Source organism: Ixodes scapularis, unplaced genomic scaffold, assembly GCF_016920785.2.
Source record: "Ixodes scapularis isolate PalLabHiFi unplaced genomic scaffold, ASM1692078v2 PGA_scaffold0__279_contigs__length_252992795, whole genome shotgun sequence".
Taxonomy (NCBI): Eukaryota; Metazoa; Arthropoda; class Arachnida; order Ixodida; family Ixodidae; genus Ixodes; species Ixodes scapularis.
In genome coordinates this window covers 237,506,078-237,521,723 of record NW_024609835.1, presented here as the reverse complement: position 1 = coordinate 237,521,723, position 15,646 = coordinate 237,506,078, and the positions used below count along the sequence as shown (strand labels likewise).

Genomic DNA, 15,646 nt, shown 5'->3' with positions numbered 1-15,646 from the left:
CATGATCAATAAAAACCGAGACAGCAGATAACGACACACACACTCAAAAGTCATGTGTCATGTGTGACAAGTGTCATTGCCGAGCAGAAATTTCTTTTTGATAGCTTCCCATCTTGTAAGAAAGTAGAAACTAAATCTAAACTGGAACTCGTTTTTCGAGTATTCATGAGATGGCGCAACATGTTCCTGACCACAAAATTTTAATTTTGGCAGCACGCAGAAGTTATTGATTGCGGGTGGTTGGCCGTGGGCCTATGGGCACGTTACGGAAAGATTTAAACAACACAAACTTCGAAACTTTACTTCAAATGCCGAGCAAAAGAGATAGGTCTTTAATTCAAAGTTACATGTGGTTCTAATGCTTGCTCATATTAGAATGACTACCGAAATGGCTGAAGCTAATAGCATGCGGGCTTTTATTCGAGCTGTAAAGCGATTGTCAAGTGTGGAATGTTCCGACGGGGTTTTAAACTTTTTTATGATTGTCCCGTGAAAACAAAGACCTTTTAAGTTTTTTAAAGTTGCGGCTTTACTGGCGACACTTTGCGGAGATTTCGAACTCGTCGGCTGTCATTGCCACTATGGAAAAACCGTTCTTCTCTCCTCTCTTGGTGCGAAATGAGGGAAGTCGCATCTTTCCTCTTTACACGCCGCTCAAAGAGAGAAAAAAAGGGAGCCCCAATGTCCCGCCAGCAATGGTGCGACGAAGAGAGTTTTTTTTTATTTAAAAAGAAGCTGAAACGCTTCTTGAAAAAAAAATAAACGAGTTATAGGTAACATCTGACATGATTTTGTCCCGAGAATCTGAATATCATGTTTGTTTTACCTGAGGATGTAATTAAACGTGGGAAAACATGAAAAACCTCCGACCGGTCGTGACGTCACTCTAGGACCTTTGGGCTGCCAATCGCGTGTCACTAGTGTGGGCAACGCGTGCAATTGCAAGCTTGCCAGGTGTATTCCCCTGCACTGACAACAGTCGTGACGTCTCTTTCTAGCTTTCTTGAAAATAGCGAGAGTGCGCGTGCATAGCTTTGACAGGCACTGAAGACGTGCGAGAACGGATGTTACGAAAACTCCTAATATGACATCGTGCCCTGGGAAGGAGGGGTTTCGGCGGTACTTTAAAAATTAATTTCTGAAGCCTCCGTGCACCAAATTGAAAAATAATTTCGATATTAGTGATCTTGGAGGCCAAATGAAAGTGATTAGGTGTTTTTCCTCAAATAGAGAGCAGCTTCAGTTGGCCTTTAAGAAATAGTGCGAATGGTTTTTCACCATCTAAGCATGAGAGGATTACAACAAGTTTTGAACGGTTTATTCATGGAGCTACGGTTTCACGGGATTAACAGCACATATTATTCCTCTCTCGCTTAAAACATAACTACTCTTTATGTTCCATACTGACATTTATAGGTGATCTTAAAAATACTGAAACTCAATTGCTTGTTGTGCTAGGTGCAACTATCTGCTTATGTAGATATGTATAGTTTCTTTGGGCACATGCTCTTTCTTTTGGCCTTTAAATAGATACCACCGCAAGACCGCACAAAAGGAGAAAAAGCTTTCAGTATTGTCCAGTAGCAACATCTAGTAGCCACTTTTTCTATATTTCACATTTTTCATTTTTGATACAGTATTTGAGGTTCCGATGTTGTCACACTTGTGGTTCCCAATATTATACTAGGCAAGAATAGCTGCATGCTATCGCTCTGTTGGTTCCGTCTTCTTAAATGGAAAACTTCTTACCAGCTGGCCAGACCGGCACGATGTGGCGGTGCCTAGTTGACCACTACGGTTACAAGATGTCACCGCCTTTCAAAACTGCAAGTAGTCGCATAAAGTGGCTGATACCGTATTTACCCTCCCCCCTGCGTGCCTGTGGCTGTGCAGGGTCCCTCTGGGCTGAGAGGCCTGCCCGGTCCTGACGGCCTGGCCGGAGCCAAGGGGTTCCAGGGGGACAGGGGCTCTGACGGACCCCAGGGCCCCAAGGGCTCCACTGTGAGTCCACCCTGCCCTGGCTTGCAACTTGCGCCAGTTTGACCACTCTCTCCAAGCACTTTGGAAGTCTCGCTGGAGGGAATTTCACTGGTCATTTCAATCTACCACAGTGTCGTAACTAACGGATAAGGGGGAAGGCTAATCCTATTCTGGAATCAAAAATCTGGAACTCCCTGCCTAACCATCTTTGAAATTCACAGAATTTTAGTCAGGCACTGAGACTCTAACTTTCGCTTTCTTAGGCCATTTCAGCGTCCTTACCATTCTAGTATTTTGTTTGTAAAATTAGCGTGTCTCTTATTATTACAGATATTTTGCAGTACATATTTTTGTTTACTTATTTGTATTTCTGTCTTGTTTCTTAATAGCTTGTTTTTCTCACTTTATGCCTCAAATTCTCTATTTTAAAGTCATGCACCGCGCGCGCAAATGCATCATGCGCTGGCTTAATGTACCTATTCAAACTAAGCAACTAGCTAATCCATCCGCTTTTTTAGTACCATGTACTAAATGACTTTCTGTCAAAAAAATGAATTGAATTGAATCCTAATGGGCTTTATGGCAGATTCTTACATCGCCCCACTTCAGATGCAGATCTTGAACGCCGCGAGTTGCTGGAGATGAAACGAGACACAAGAACGAGATGCTGCACCGTTCGAGAAGTTGGCTACTAGAAGTTTGCCTCTGTGCTAGTTAGACGTTAACCACCAAGGTTCAGCTTTTCTGTGTATGCTTGTCCCACTTCATCTGTAAGGGCTCCGCTCGAATAGAACCGTGAGTCTTTGCAAGTGCGCACAAGCTCCTAACGAAGCATTTGCCATTGCAGGGTGATGCGGGCAAGCCTGGGCTGCCGGGTCTTCAAGGCCTGCGTGTGAGTTTTACTGGTGCATTCTTTTGTACCGTTTCAGTCTAAGTCGTTTCAAAGTAAAGGTGTGTGCGTGTCTCGCAATGAAAGACGAGACGAGCATAGCAGCAACGGCAACATTTGTAAACACTTTTCTGGTCTTTTAGATATATTTTCGTTCCTTATTTGTGTGCCTTCTAATTCGGCTTTTTGTATACCCACACACCGTGTTTATTCTTCTCCAAGGTGGAAATGTTTGCTATTTGCACTGAATTGAGCGTGAAAATTGCTCAATGTCGAAATCACCTTTTTTTTTCTCATTGAGCCAGCTTAGAAATGAGATGGCACAGCCAGTTGTCTTCACTGACGCTTAATGCTTTGTAATGTTTAGGAAAGAATTATGTGGATCAGCGATATGGCTTAATTATGTAGTACATCAGTTGTTTCAGATTTATGAGGTTCGGGGCTTTTTTATGTGCTTGTTGGGGTCAGCAACAGGATAGTCAAAAGTCAAAGGCTTAAGAGGAATTTTTGTCACCTTCGCTATGACACAAACCACACATTCTTTGTTTTTCAATGCCTATAGCAGCGAGGTGTTGTGTCGGAATAGTGCCAGGCAAACTGAAATGACTCATTATAATGTGGCTTATTTTCAGGGCACTCCCGGCCTGCCTGGAATTCCCGGAAAAGATGGCATCCCTGGAGAAAGGGTTGGTGCCTTTCATGAAACGTTCTGCAGATCTCAAGAGTATCAGATATAGATCATGTGTTACTCTTAGTTCTTTTGCTTACCATTTTTATCGGCGCACCAGCAAAACTGAGAACACTTACAATATCAAAATACTAGTTTGCAACAGTTGCAACAAAAAACATGTAGCAATGAAAACAAGTGTTTCACGAAAGTTTGAGTTGATAAGTTTCATGGCAAAGATGACACAATCTGGGTATACTTTTGTAATACTAAAACCTAAGGCCGAGGGGGAAAAAAGGTGCTTAATTTGCAGTGGGATTAAGGAAGGGGTAAGAAAGAACATTATATTTCTCATGCATCAGATACAATCTACTATTTTTAATAAATGCTAAATAAAAAAATATTTTAGTCATGTCTTTACTTTTGATGACAATTTAATTAAACTACAATCTGTTTTATCAGTGTCATTTATGTATACTTTACTTCTTAATGCTTTATTTTTTCAACTTATGTATAAGTAACAAGAATATTGTAACATCTACTGCTCAAAACCGAAACTAGACTGGGGAGGAAGAAGGAATTAGAGGAGAAGAGCATTGCCAAAAAGCATGTAATCTTACAATATTTTTTTTTTTTTCAATTAACATATTTGTTGTTTTTTAGAAGCCACAAAAAATGGGTATCGTATCTTTCTTTCTATATTTAATATTGAGTGTGTGCCTTTGATGACCCACAACTTTGATTATATTTGGTGGTTGTGTCTAAACCATAGAGAGTAACATGTGACCACGAAAAAGAGAGTGAGCACGACTCAAACCGGCCAGTTCTCGGATCGGCGGTTTTTGGGGTGAAAGAAAACGAATTTCAAGCCCCAAATTATGTTCTGGGTAGTTAGGCTCTTATGTGTCATGTAATAAAAGTCACAGGATCTCTTATCTTATTCCTAAGACGACTTGAATGTGAAAGCCCAAGCGCCGAGGTACAGTAAAACCTCGTTAATTCGGATCTCATGGGACTGGCAAAAAAGTCCGAATTCTCCAAAAGTCGAAATATTGAAAGGACAAAGAAAACTGCATGAAAACATTTCCCTGTAACATACAGTAGGCTCGCGATAATTCAAACTCGGATGTTTCATACTTCCGGTTAATTCAAACAGATCTGAAAATTTTGGTTGTCCCGCTATGTTTTTTTAATGTATTTATAAGCCGCTTAATTCGAACGGCGTTTTCGCTTAATTCATATTTTTTTGTTCTCGCGGCCCCATTGAGTGCGCTTCTTTCCGAGCACCGGTGCACCGCAGAGAAGCAATACCCGCGGAGCTTGGTTTCGCGAGTGTTGCTTCTCCTCAGTGCATCGGTGCTCGGAAAGAAGCGCATTCAACGGGGCTCAAGCGCACACATTAGCGGAAAACAGCATTCACATTATGTGCTTCAAGACTAGCAATGATGACCAAGACGACATAGAGGATGAGGAACAGCTCACTGGCATCATGCTTTCTGGCCTTGAAGCACATAATGTGAACGCCGAGCTGGCGGAATATGCTAGTCTTGACGACGATGCGTGTGTTTGTCGTGATGACTCATTGGATGACATAAGGAAGTAATGCCAGCACAGTGCAGCAGTGAGTGAAGATGGCGATGAAGAAAGGGATGACCCACTACCAACTGTCACAGCCGCAGAGGCCTTTGAGCCCATCGCTCAGCTCCGGAAGTTTCTGTCTGCAAAGGAGGAGTCCCGTAAAAAGCGACTTGCGTTGGCTGGTATTGAAAATTTTGTTTTGAGACCTCATGTACTGACTAAACAGTCCACAATCGACAAATTTTTTGCCGGATGAATAAACTCAATGTCACAGTTCTTTGACCAATGTGTTATGCCTGTACTTGCTTATAACTAGGCCTATGTAGAGGAAACTGGCCAAAATCTGCTTTGTTGTCTAGTATTATTAGATTAATTTCTGATAATTCAAACTTCTGGTAATTCAAACTAAAATCTGTGACTTCCTGGAGTTTGATTTAATGAGAGTCCACTGTACCTTTTTTTTTTAGAAGAAATCTATTATTACCGCCTGCTTTCAGGACGACATTTGGGCAGAGACAGCAACTTTCCTTAGCGTGGTCGAGTGCTCCAGGACCACACTCGCACTGTCAGAACTACGCATCCCGTGCGCCTACGATTTAGCACAGCAAGGCCTCTTCTAGTTTCGGGTGCACCACCTTCCACAGTCGCTTTCTTTTCGCGTTAAACTTCTCGCTCTCGAAAGCCTGTAGGATCTTGGCCTCAATTTTCACGTACGTGGCCAAACTGCTTCTCTTGATGTCGTGACTTTCCATCACTTGTTGTCGAGAGACGCCGACCTTCAAGGCCCTCAGTGTTTCCACTTTCGTAGCTAAATTCTTGGCCTGGTACAGCTGCTACGGAAAACGAGTAGCACAACTGACCAATGATCGAAGTGGCAAAATTGCAACACCCGGCGCTATTTTTCCTGAGCGCGCTGATGGCGAGAGTGCCAGTCACGTTGCATTTTTCAACGCGGGGGTGGTGGGCGAAAAATTGAGGGATAAGGTAGCTGTTAAAATGGCGGGCTTTAGGATCCCCCCCCGCGTTGAGGCATAAAACGTGACTGTCACTCTCGCTATCGGCACGCTCGGGAACAATAGCCCCACGTGTCGCGATTTTGCCAATCCAGTCGTTTGTCATTTGTGCTACCCTTTTTCCGTTGCAGCTATGCTTCTGCCGCTTCCATGCCAGGAGAGTAGCGCGCTGAAACACTGCAATCCAGAGCAAAACTGGTGCGAAACACAGAACCAGAAGGGTGTGTGCACCTCGGAACCACGTGTGCACCTCGGATAAATAGCGGTCATACCCTTTGGAACGGACGGTAGCTAGTGCCACCCGCTGAATTCGTCCGAATCAACCATAGCGCGCCGCGTTCCCTCCGAATTAATGAGCATTTTCTGCCATTGACTAATACATGCGTTTGACGGGACCGGATGGGCAGTTCAAATTATCCAAATTTCCGAATTAGCGGGAGTTGAATTAACGCGGTTTTACTGTAAACGTGATAGCGAACCTCTGAAGACAGAGTGCTCTCTGACGACACGCTTTTAACACACTTTTGGCGTGTTTTCGTCGTTTTCGTGTCGTTGACGTGTTTCGCTCAAGGGCTTTGAAGGTCGACTGAACAATGAGACAGATAAGGCTTTCACCTTAATAAAAACCTTGGCAAGCATAAACAGTACCCTGTCAGTGTCCCTGTGCATTCTAATTCAATCAAATTTTTTGCACTGTTGCATTCTTGCCTTGAGCTTGGATGGAACTAGTTCCAATTGTTTGTCTTGCTCTGTATTTTCTTCAATAAATATAAAATGTTAGAAAGTGATAATTTAAGTTTTACCAAACAAAAAATTGTTCTGTTTTATTACCTCGGACAAAAGCTCTCAGTTCTAGTTCCAGGGGTGCAGGCCCTCTGCACCTGCCTGCAAAACTTGAGGACTTAAAAGGGGCACTAAAGTGCTTCTTGAGATCCTCATTCTATTGTCATAACTTAATCTGCGAGCTCTAAGCATACTAAAAAACCCAAAATTACATTCATGCGCGTCCAGTTTGCATGTTAAAAAAGTAATCAAAGTTTCCGACACATCCTATTGGCGCTGAACGACAGATGGCGCTACCGAAGCTTGCTGAATATGATCGAATAGGGCTTGTCAGCCACTCGTGATCGATGGGTTCCCGTGTAGACGAGCGGTCGACCAGTAGTGCTCATCCTCGCGGGAACTGATGCTCTCTCTTCAAAAGCACTTTAGTGCCCTTTTATGTACGGTAAATATTTTTTAAAAAGGTAAAAGGGCAAAAGAACGTAAAAAATAAAACCATATTCTAGTTTTTCTTTTTATGTGTCTGCTATTTACTATTGATAACATTTCTATTAAATTTCTTGAGCATTACTTCAGTTATGAAATTTGTAGAACCCATTCTATCAGTGTCAGTTCCAAACTCTCACCCCGCCTTAGGCAACCGCCGTACGAGAACTGTCTCATCTTAGAGCTGGTGCCTCGTCAAGCCTCACTTGTTGCAGAAGTTTTCAAGTTCTGTTTCTCGATGTAAAGAAAAAAAATTGCCAGCAACATTTATTTATTCTTAGCTACTGCAGTGCAGTAGCTAAGAATCGGCCGTTTAAATTTCTTTAGAAAACATTAAACAGTATTTTCAGGGAGTGAAGTAGAACATCTTCTTTATTTGTTTCCCTGCTGTATTTAGCGGAGAAATTTATATCACGTTATCTGACGTCGTGTGACGTCTCGATATATCACGTGACATCGTAATATCACAAGATAGCATGGCAATTTCCTGACTCATTTTAGCGCGAAATGCGCAAACGAATGAGCAGACGGACAAATTCCTGAAATTGGGGGCTTTTCATTAAAAAGTATTTCCTGGTCTAGTAAATCATTCATTGACTGACTCATAAGCGTCAGCTGATCGACATTCCTGGAGTGTGGATGCAGTGAACGTGATTTCATCTCCGCTTCTCCAGGGCTTGCCTGGCGCAGACGGGAAGCAAGGGGAGCAGGGTCCCCAAGGCACCCAGGGACTTCCCGGACTGGCCGGACTCCCCGGACTCAAGGGCGACCAGGTATGTCCCCGCGGGGCTCTCACCGGCTGCGGGGAACGCTTCTAAAGTGCTCCTTTCGTGGTGCCGTTTACACTGTCGCTGCGTTGAGGAGGAGAGGGGTAGAATCGCTTATGGCGGTGCTTCTCAACCACCGACGTTTCGGGGAACCCTTCTGGATCGGCGGAAGTGGCGGGAGACACCATCCACCCGGGGTAGGGGGGTGGGTGGGTGTGTTGGACGATTGCAATGATGAAAGAGTGAACCCAAGAAACTAAATGCGTGCAAACAAACTCTGAAGCTCTGAAATGGAGAATAATTGACCCTGCTTGCTCAATGCATGTCACTCGATGTGTTTAGCTTTGTGGAACAGCCAGCATCAATTAAAATAAAAAGTTTTATTTTTCGGCTTGACCGACGGCACAGGGTATGCAGACCCCCATCTGAGAACCACTGGTTTACAGTTCTCAGACTGGGTTCCTCGGAGCGCCCTTGTGGATTCCCCGTGTTCCCTCGAGTAAACCGTTTTCCTAGCACTATTTTATCAGATCTGAGCTTCCCAATAATGCATAACTATGAGCGATCCCTCATATGTTTGTCATTCTTTGCAAGGTCTGGGGGCCCCTAGCCTGATTTATTGCATCAACGCCGAGATTGGGAGGTGTCTCTCGTTTGCCAGTCGGCACTGGGAAGGGTTTCTCGAAATGAGAAGGCTTGAGAACTTGCAGCGAAATACCTCTTAAAGAAATTTTGAGGGATCTCTAGAAAAGTTTGCTTCAGTGAAAGTTCACTCGACCGAATGCGTTGGACGCAATAGGGTTTTGCACGGGGAATTTTACGAAAGTTTGTTCGTCTGAATGATATCTCATTTCGAGCGATATTTCACCATATTGGCACGTGATTCTATAAGATCGGACCAAAAATGCTCCTGTATGCCTCGGAAGCTTGAGCTCTTTGGGATTCATTTATTTATTTATTTTTATTAGGGGTGTGCGAATACTCGAATATACGAATTCGAATCGAATAGAAAGTTCCCGAATAATTCGATTCGCGAATCGAATTCCTAGTATTCGGTCACTCGAATATTCAATATATTCGGCCAAAGACGCACGGTCGGCGCGGAGCTGACAAAAAAGCCGTTCTTTCTCCCGATGTAAGCGCCGTGATATTAAACAGACCATGCGAGAAACACCTCTTGGTCCTACCATTCCACACAAATCTAACGCACAGGTTAGAAAAAAGAAAATTAACGAACGCCACAAACTTTATAGCACGCAGATTTACTCACGATCGTGACACAATCTTCCCTTGAATCACAACCGAAACATCCCGTTACGCCGCGCCATGCCTAATTTTTTTTCACGAGCGCCGATGTAGAACACATTTGCCGCATTCACGGAAATCGGCGACTGCACAATTACACAGAGAAAACTACGTTAACCACGCCGATGAAACTAGCCGAGTTATCGTCGTCGTTCTTTTGAAGCCGCAAGCTGCAAATTTTGATTCGGAACAAAACGGAACGGAAAAATTGTGTGCCTAGATTTGAGAGGGTTTCCAATCGTTCAATAACCGCGTTTGAATTACGAACTGCGAGAAGGTGACGAAAAGACGAAAGCGTCGATCGGGATCGGGCAGGCAGGGCAGGCGTCGTCGCTCTTTTGTTTGCTCGCCTTCTTTCCACGCGACAACACAACACATGTGCACTTACAACCAACTTGCGCTGGAGCAGTCTTCGTAATTTCAGTTTCGCTTGCTCCCTCTTTTAAATCAAGGTTCTCTAAAACAGGATAGATAGACGGAAATATGGATGCATAGCGGCAGTTGGACGGTGACTTGCGCCACCTAACCAAGTTTTGTTTCCTTGCTTCAGATTATATTGTTTCAGCCTGTTTACCCAGATTTAACACCTATCTGTTTATTTATGCAAAATAAAATCCCCGGTGTCCTTTTTCTTTCTTAAAATGGAGACCAAATATCGCAAAATGCCCCTTTTCTGAGATACACAAATATTTTTTTTTTTTTAAAGTCGCGGTGTTAGGTTGTGTTTTTAACTAGAAAAAAAAAAAGGCACGCGTGGCTCTAACTTTTTTTTGTGACGTTTAGGGTAGATAGATCATGTTTGCGCCATAAAATTGGATCTTTAGTGGCCAATGTCCAACAGCAACTGCTTCTATTTTTTTACCAGAACGTTTTTTACATTTTTGTCTTTGTTCCGTACAAGATGCATATTCTACACCAGGCACATACTCTGCACATATAATAGTCTCATTTGCAGCATACTTTGAAAAATTCCTACAAATAAAATCACTATTCGATATTCGATTCGATATTCGGCTTTTTTTTCTTGATTCGATTCGGTATTCGATTCGAAAACTACTATTCGGTATTCGTACACCCCTAATTTTTATTTGTTTCGGACATACCGCCAGCAACGTAGGCATGTTGAAGCTAAGAGCACCCCCGTGTATTAAAATCATTAAAAGGAGAAACGCAGACACATTTGCATTATTTACAGCATTCATCTTTAGTTCTATTTGATGCACTGAGAGCATTGAGATAGGGGGCCGCTTTCAGTGCACGGACGGTAAGGAATGCAAAACACCATTTGAAGCATGGAAATAGGAAGAAGAGGGGGCAACATACCCGCTGAGGCCAGCCAAACAAGAAAATGCCCGGTGAAGCCGGAAGTAGATCTCGCGGTCGGTGGGAACGTCCCCAAGGGTAACCTTTCCGTCCAATAGCGTCTTTAGGTTTTGTTTGTCTGTGGTCGTCATTGGGGTCACGTCCCACCAAACCGGAAGTCTTCCCCTGCTTTACCTCTGGTGGCGTCGTGTCGCCCCCAGAGGCTTCCTACCTGCGTGATTTTGCGTGATTTGAAGACGCCGTCCAGGTGCTGTAGCGGCTCTGCTTGTGTCATGGGCTGAACGAGGTGGCTGATTTGTTCCAGGGCGAGGCGGGGCAGGACGGCCGCCCGGGCCCGCCGGGTCCCCAGGGACCCCGAGGGGACGTGGGCAAGGAGGGACCTGCGGGCCCTCCCGGATCTCCCGGACCCCACGGGGAGCACGGAGAGAGGGGCCCTCCCGGACCCATGGGCACCAGGGGATTTCAGGTGAGGCCAAGCTGCCGCTAGCGTGACACGGCGGTCGGCAGAGGCTATGGCCCCGGTGAGGCACACAATGGCGTATCAACGGAGAGCTGTCACACGCTCCACTCCGTCATTCGGATTGGCTTGATAGGGCCGATTCGAGTTTTGGTGGAACTAAGTGTAGCTTTCATGAATTGTGTAAAGTTGCACACTCCGTGCTGGCTTCCTGGCTAGTTTTCAGTCGTATTAAAAACCTTTCCTTTTCCCCCGCTTTCTGAGCTCATCGGCAGGAGAGTGAACCATCCTTCTCCATGCAAGTTTTGTGGGACATGTTTATTTAAAGTGGGCGTGCAATCCAAGTGTGGGCGGACATGTTGTCTCGATTGTAGCTTGGGTAATGGGAAAGCCAGCGGGTGAAATTAGCTGTTAGCTTTTCGTGAGCTGTAAAGCTCGTTGCACAAAAAATCTGCTTCAGATTTCTTTAAGTTTTAAAATGTTAAAAGTTAAAAAAAAAATCATCTTAATTCGATTGACCTGACTTCTCTAGCTCCAAAAGTGCCAACTTACCCAACTCGAAGTTTGCAAAATTGGAAGTTACCCAATATTAGAACGACCTATGCTGAGCAAATGTTATCTTAAATGCTTGTAAACCTACTTAATTTTCTTAGCTTCAAAAATATTGATCCTGTTAAGTCATCGAGAAAAGATATTCGAGAATTTTTTTACAGTGTGGTTTTTTAGTAGTATACTTTCCCAAGCTTTGAGATGTACTATAATACTCTGTGTTTTCTGTGTATATATCTAAATGTATATATATATGACATTTTTTGTGTAATTATCCTCTCAATGTATCTATGGTATGTATCATGTATTACATAAATACATAGTTACATAGAACTCTCAATGTATGCATCATGTTACTAAGAAAAATGTTTATATTGCTGCCTGATTACTTTTTGAATATCATTGCCTCTTGTTTATTCTTTCATGTGCCACTGCTGTTTGTGTGAGGGGGAGCCGGGGACTCGTCAAGCTGCACGATGCAGCTTTTTTCCTTGGTCTCCCTCCATCATTTATTTGATGGAAAAATTAACATCATTATTATTATTGTTATTATTATTATTATTATACTAAAGCACGCCCAGTGATTGTTAAGGTCTCAGTGATTACCCACCCTTAACCCATTTATTTCTTATAACTATAAACATAATTTCGATTAAAAACACCAATCGTTTCTGACCCTTTGGAATTTGTGCATGTGCAACAAGACCTCTCCCAGCTGTCACATATTTGCTCGAAAGAATAATAAATTACATATTTGCAAGCTGAGCAGATTAAAGAGTATTATATTTCGTGGTTTCAATCCAAATTAAAGAAACGAAAAAAAAAAAAAAATTATTCAGTTTTCTGCTCTTGATGAAGTACGTGACGTTGAAGCATTGTGGATTAAAACTAAGCTCAATAATAGTACTGTCTTTATTGGTGGAATGTATAGGCCTCCAAATTCGCCGGCTGATGTGATGATAAAGCTTCAAACTTATATGGACTTGAATCTATGTCACGAGGATAACATATTACTTTTGGGGGATTTTAACTTACCCGGGGTAGATTGGTTATCACTTTCTCCTGGGTCGACGGAAGTAGCTAGCTGTGACCAATTAATAGAGCTTGCATTTTGCTACAATCTACCCAGGTTGTAACTGATCACACAAGAGTGACTTCAACAAGATCATCAATTTTGGACCTAGTTTTTATATCGGCACGCTTGAAATCGTTTCTTTCCGGCTGTGAAACTATTGAGGGCCCTTCGGATCATAAAATGGTACTTGCGTCTTTTGAAATGACCCCGAATATCACGCATAAATACTCGCAAAAGACGTTTCTAAATTTCGGGGCTGCCGATGATGTCAGCGTGCTCGATTATCTTGAAGAGTCATTGGATGACTTCACGTTTCTTTTCCAATCCAATGCCAGTACTGACACGCTATGGAACTTCTTTACGAACATGACTAAGCAATGCCTTGAGCGGTTTATTCCAAAGTATAATAAAAAAATTAGGAACCAAAACCCCTGGATTAATAGGGAAATAATACATGCAAAAAGAAAACTCAAACGAAAGCGAGCGCGTTCACATGGTTCGAATATCAAAGATAAATCATGCATTCACCGCATGAGTCAGGAATTAAAACGGCTAGTAAAGAAATCTAAAGAGAAATTTTACAATGTAACACTTAAAAAATTTCTCAGGGAGGCACCACACAAGTTTTGGCGGTACGTTAATACCTCGGTCAAATCGCGTCGTACTAGCGATGAAACCAATGATCAAGAGCGCACGGAACAATTTAACGCTTTCTTTTCGTCTGTGTTTATTGATGACGATGGAAACTTGCCTAGATTTGTTGACTTTTCAGATAGCCCTCCTATTAAAGATATAGAAATAAACGAGGAAGGAGTCTTGAACCTTTTACTTAATATCAATACAAAAAAGAGCCCCGGGCCCGACGGAATTCCAAATGAGTTTTTGAAAAGATACGCAGTTTGGGTCTCCAAATATCTATCCATGATTTTCCAGTCATCCATCAATAATTGTTCTTTTCCTAGTGCTTGGAAGCGCGCGAAAGTGGTTCCTGTCCACAAAGGTGGCAGTGTGTCTGACGTAAGCACCTATCGGCCCATTTCGCTTCTTAGTACATGTTCGAAGCTGCTTGAACATATCGTATCTAAACATTTAAGGGATTATCTCGAAGGTTATGAATTATTGTTCCGATCCCAGCATGGCTTTCGGAAAGGACTTTCCACCACAACCCAACATGTCGAAACTGTACATGACCTTTCTTACACGATTAATTGTCGCGGTCAAACTGACGTAGTGTTTTTGGACTTCGCGAAAGCGTTTGATAAAGTGTCGCACCCTAAGCTATTACTGAAAATTGACGTAATTTTTAAAAATTCAGCCGTCACACAGTGGTTTTCACCGTATCTTTCTTCTAGAGAACAGTTTGTAGAAGTTAAGGGACATAAGTCTAGCCTTTCACCTGTATCTTCAGGGGTTCCCCAGGGGAGTGTTTTGGGTCCCCTTTTGTTTTTAATATTCATAAATGATCTGCATAAAGACATAACCGTTCCAATCAGACTATTTGCAGATGACTGTGTGATATACCATAAAATAGAAACTCCAGATGACCAGGACGAACTAAATCGTAATCTACAAAAAATTCAACAATGGTGTGATAATTGGCAGATGGTGTTAAATCTTGAAAAATCGGTCTTCATGTCAGTATCTAGAAAAAAAAATATTTTAGCATACAACTATCACATTGACGGCGTCGGACTTAAAAGAGTAAAAGAGCATAAGTACCTAGGTTTAGTATTTACACCAGACCTACGTTGGAATACCCACATTGATAAAGTCTTTCTTAAGGCCAACAAAGCACTATGGTGCCTCAGGCGAAACCTTACTAGTGCAACTCCGGAAATAAGATGCCTGACTTATACAGCTCTGGTAAGACCGGTTATTGAGTACGCGAAAATTGTGTGGGATCCACATACTTTAACAAATTGCCATAAATTGGAAAAAATTCAGCGACTTGCTTCCAGGTTCATCTTTAACAAATTCGGCCAAGCATTTTCTCCTACAAAACTATGTGAACTCGCAAATCTCCCATCTTTGGAATCGAGGACCAAGTACCAAAGATTGAAATTCTTTTTCCAAATTATACATAACTTTATAAAGATCAACAAATCGGATTACTTCGAAATCAGCACTAACGAATCCTCAAGGCATCGCCATAGCATGTTCATTCGTAATCCAACTGTACGAAATGATTGTTTTAAATTCAGTTTTTTCCCTAGAACCATCAAAGAGTGGAATATGCTGCCCGATTCTGCTGTCTCGTCAACATCCCTTAATGCCTTTTTAGAAAGTATACATAATATTGTCGAATGTGACAGTCGTGAAAAGCCGTAATCGTATAAATACGGACCAAGTTTCTGCTTTTTTTTTTTGTGAAATGTTAATACCTGTGCTGCTTTCAGTTTTGTAACGTTTTCTTGTGCGCGTTTAAGCGTATGAAGCGGTCTTGAGCAATCTACTGTCTTGTTTAATTACTCTTTGTATAGTGGTTACTTTCATCTTTTATTTTTGTATACCCACTCCTGTAATAGCCCAATGGGCTTACAGTATCAATAAATGAATGAATGAATGTTTTATTTATTTTTAAATTGATAATGTATTTACTATTTGATTTACATTACACCTTTTTAATTTAGATTACTTTTCAAAGTAACAAAAACATGATAAAAGATTGGTGCTTCCTTGCTACTTTCTGATAAACCTCTAGATTAAAAAAAATTTACACTATTTTGAGCATTCTTCAAGATCTGTAAAAGTTGATAGCAGACGCTTGTACTGAT

The 15,646-nt window shown here is 42.3% G+C and overlaps 1 protein-coding gene across 1 annotated transcript in view; it reads left to right on the top strand.

Annotated features, from left to right (window-relative positions):
- Positions 1-15,646, top strand: part of LOC8030370 (collagen alpha-1(I) chain) — a 140,267-nt gene that overhangs the window by 48,991 nt on the left and 75,630 nt on the right. Inside the window, exons 20-24 of the mRNA XM_042294438.1 lie at positions 1,894-2,001; positions 2,828-2,872; positions 3,502-3,555; positions 8,071-8,169; positions 11,096-11,257. Coding sequence (XP_042150372.1) covers positions 1,894-2,001; positions 2,828-2,872; positions 3,502-3,555; positions 8,071-8,169; positions 11,096-11,257 — 468 coding nt within the window. The remainder of the gene's footprint in view (positions 1-1,893; positions 2,002-2,827; positions 2,873-3,501; positions 3,556-8,070; positions 8,170-11,095; positions 11,258-15,646) is intronic.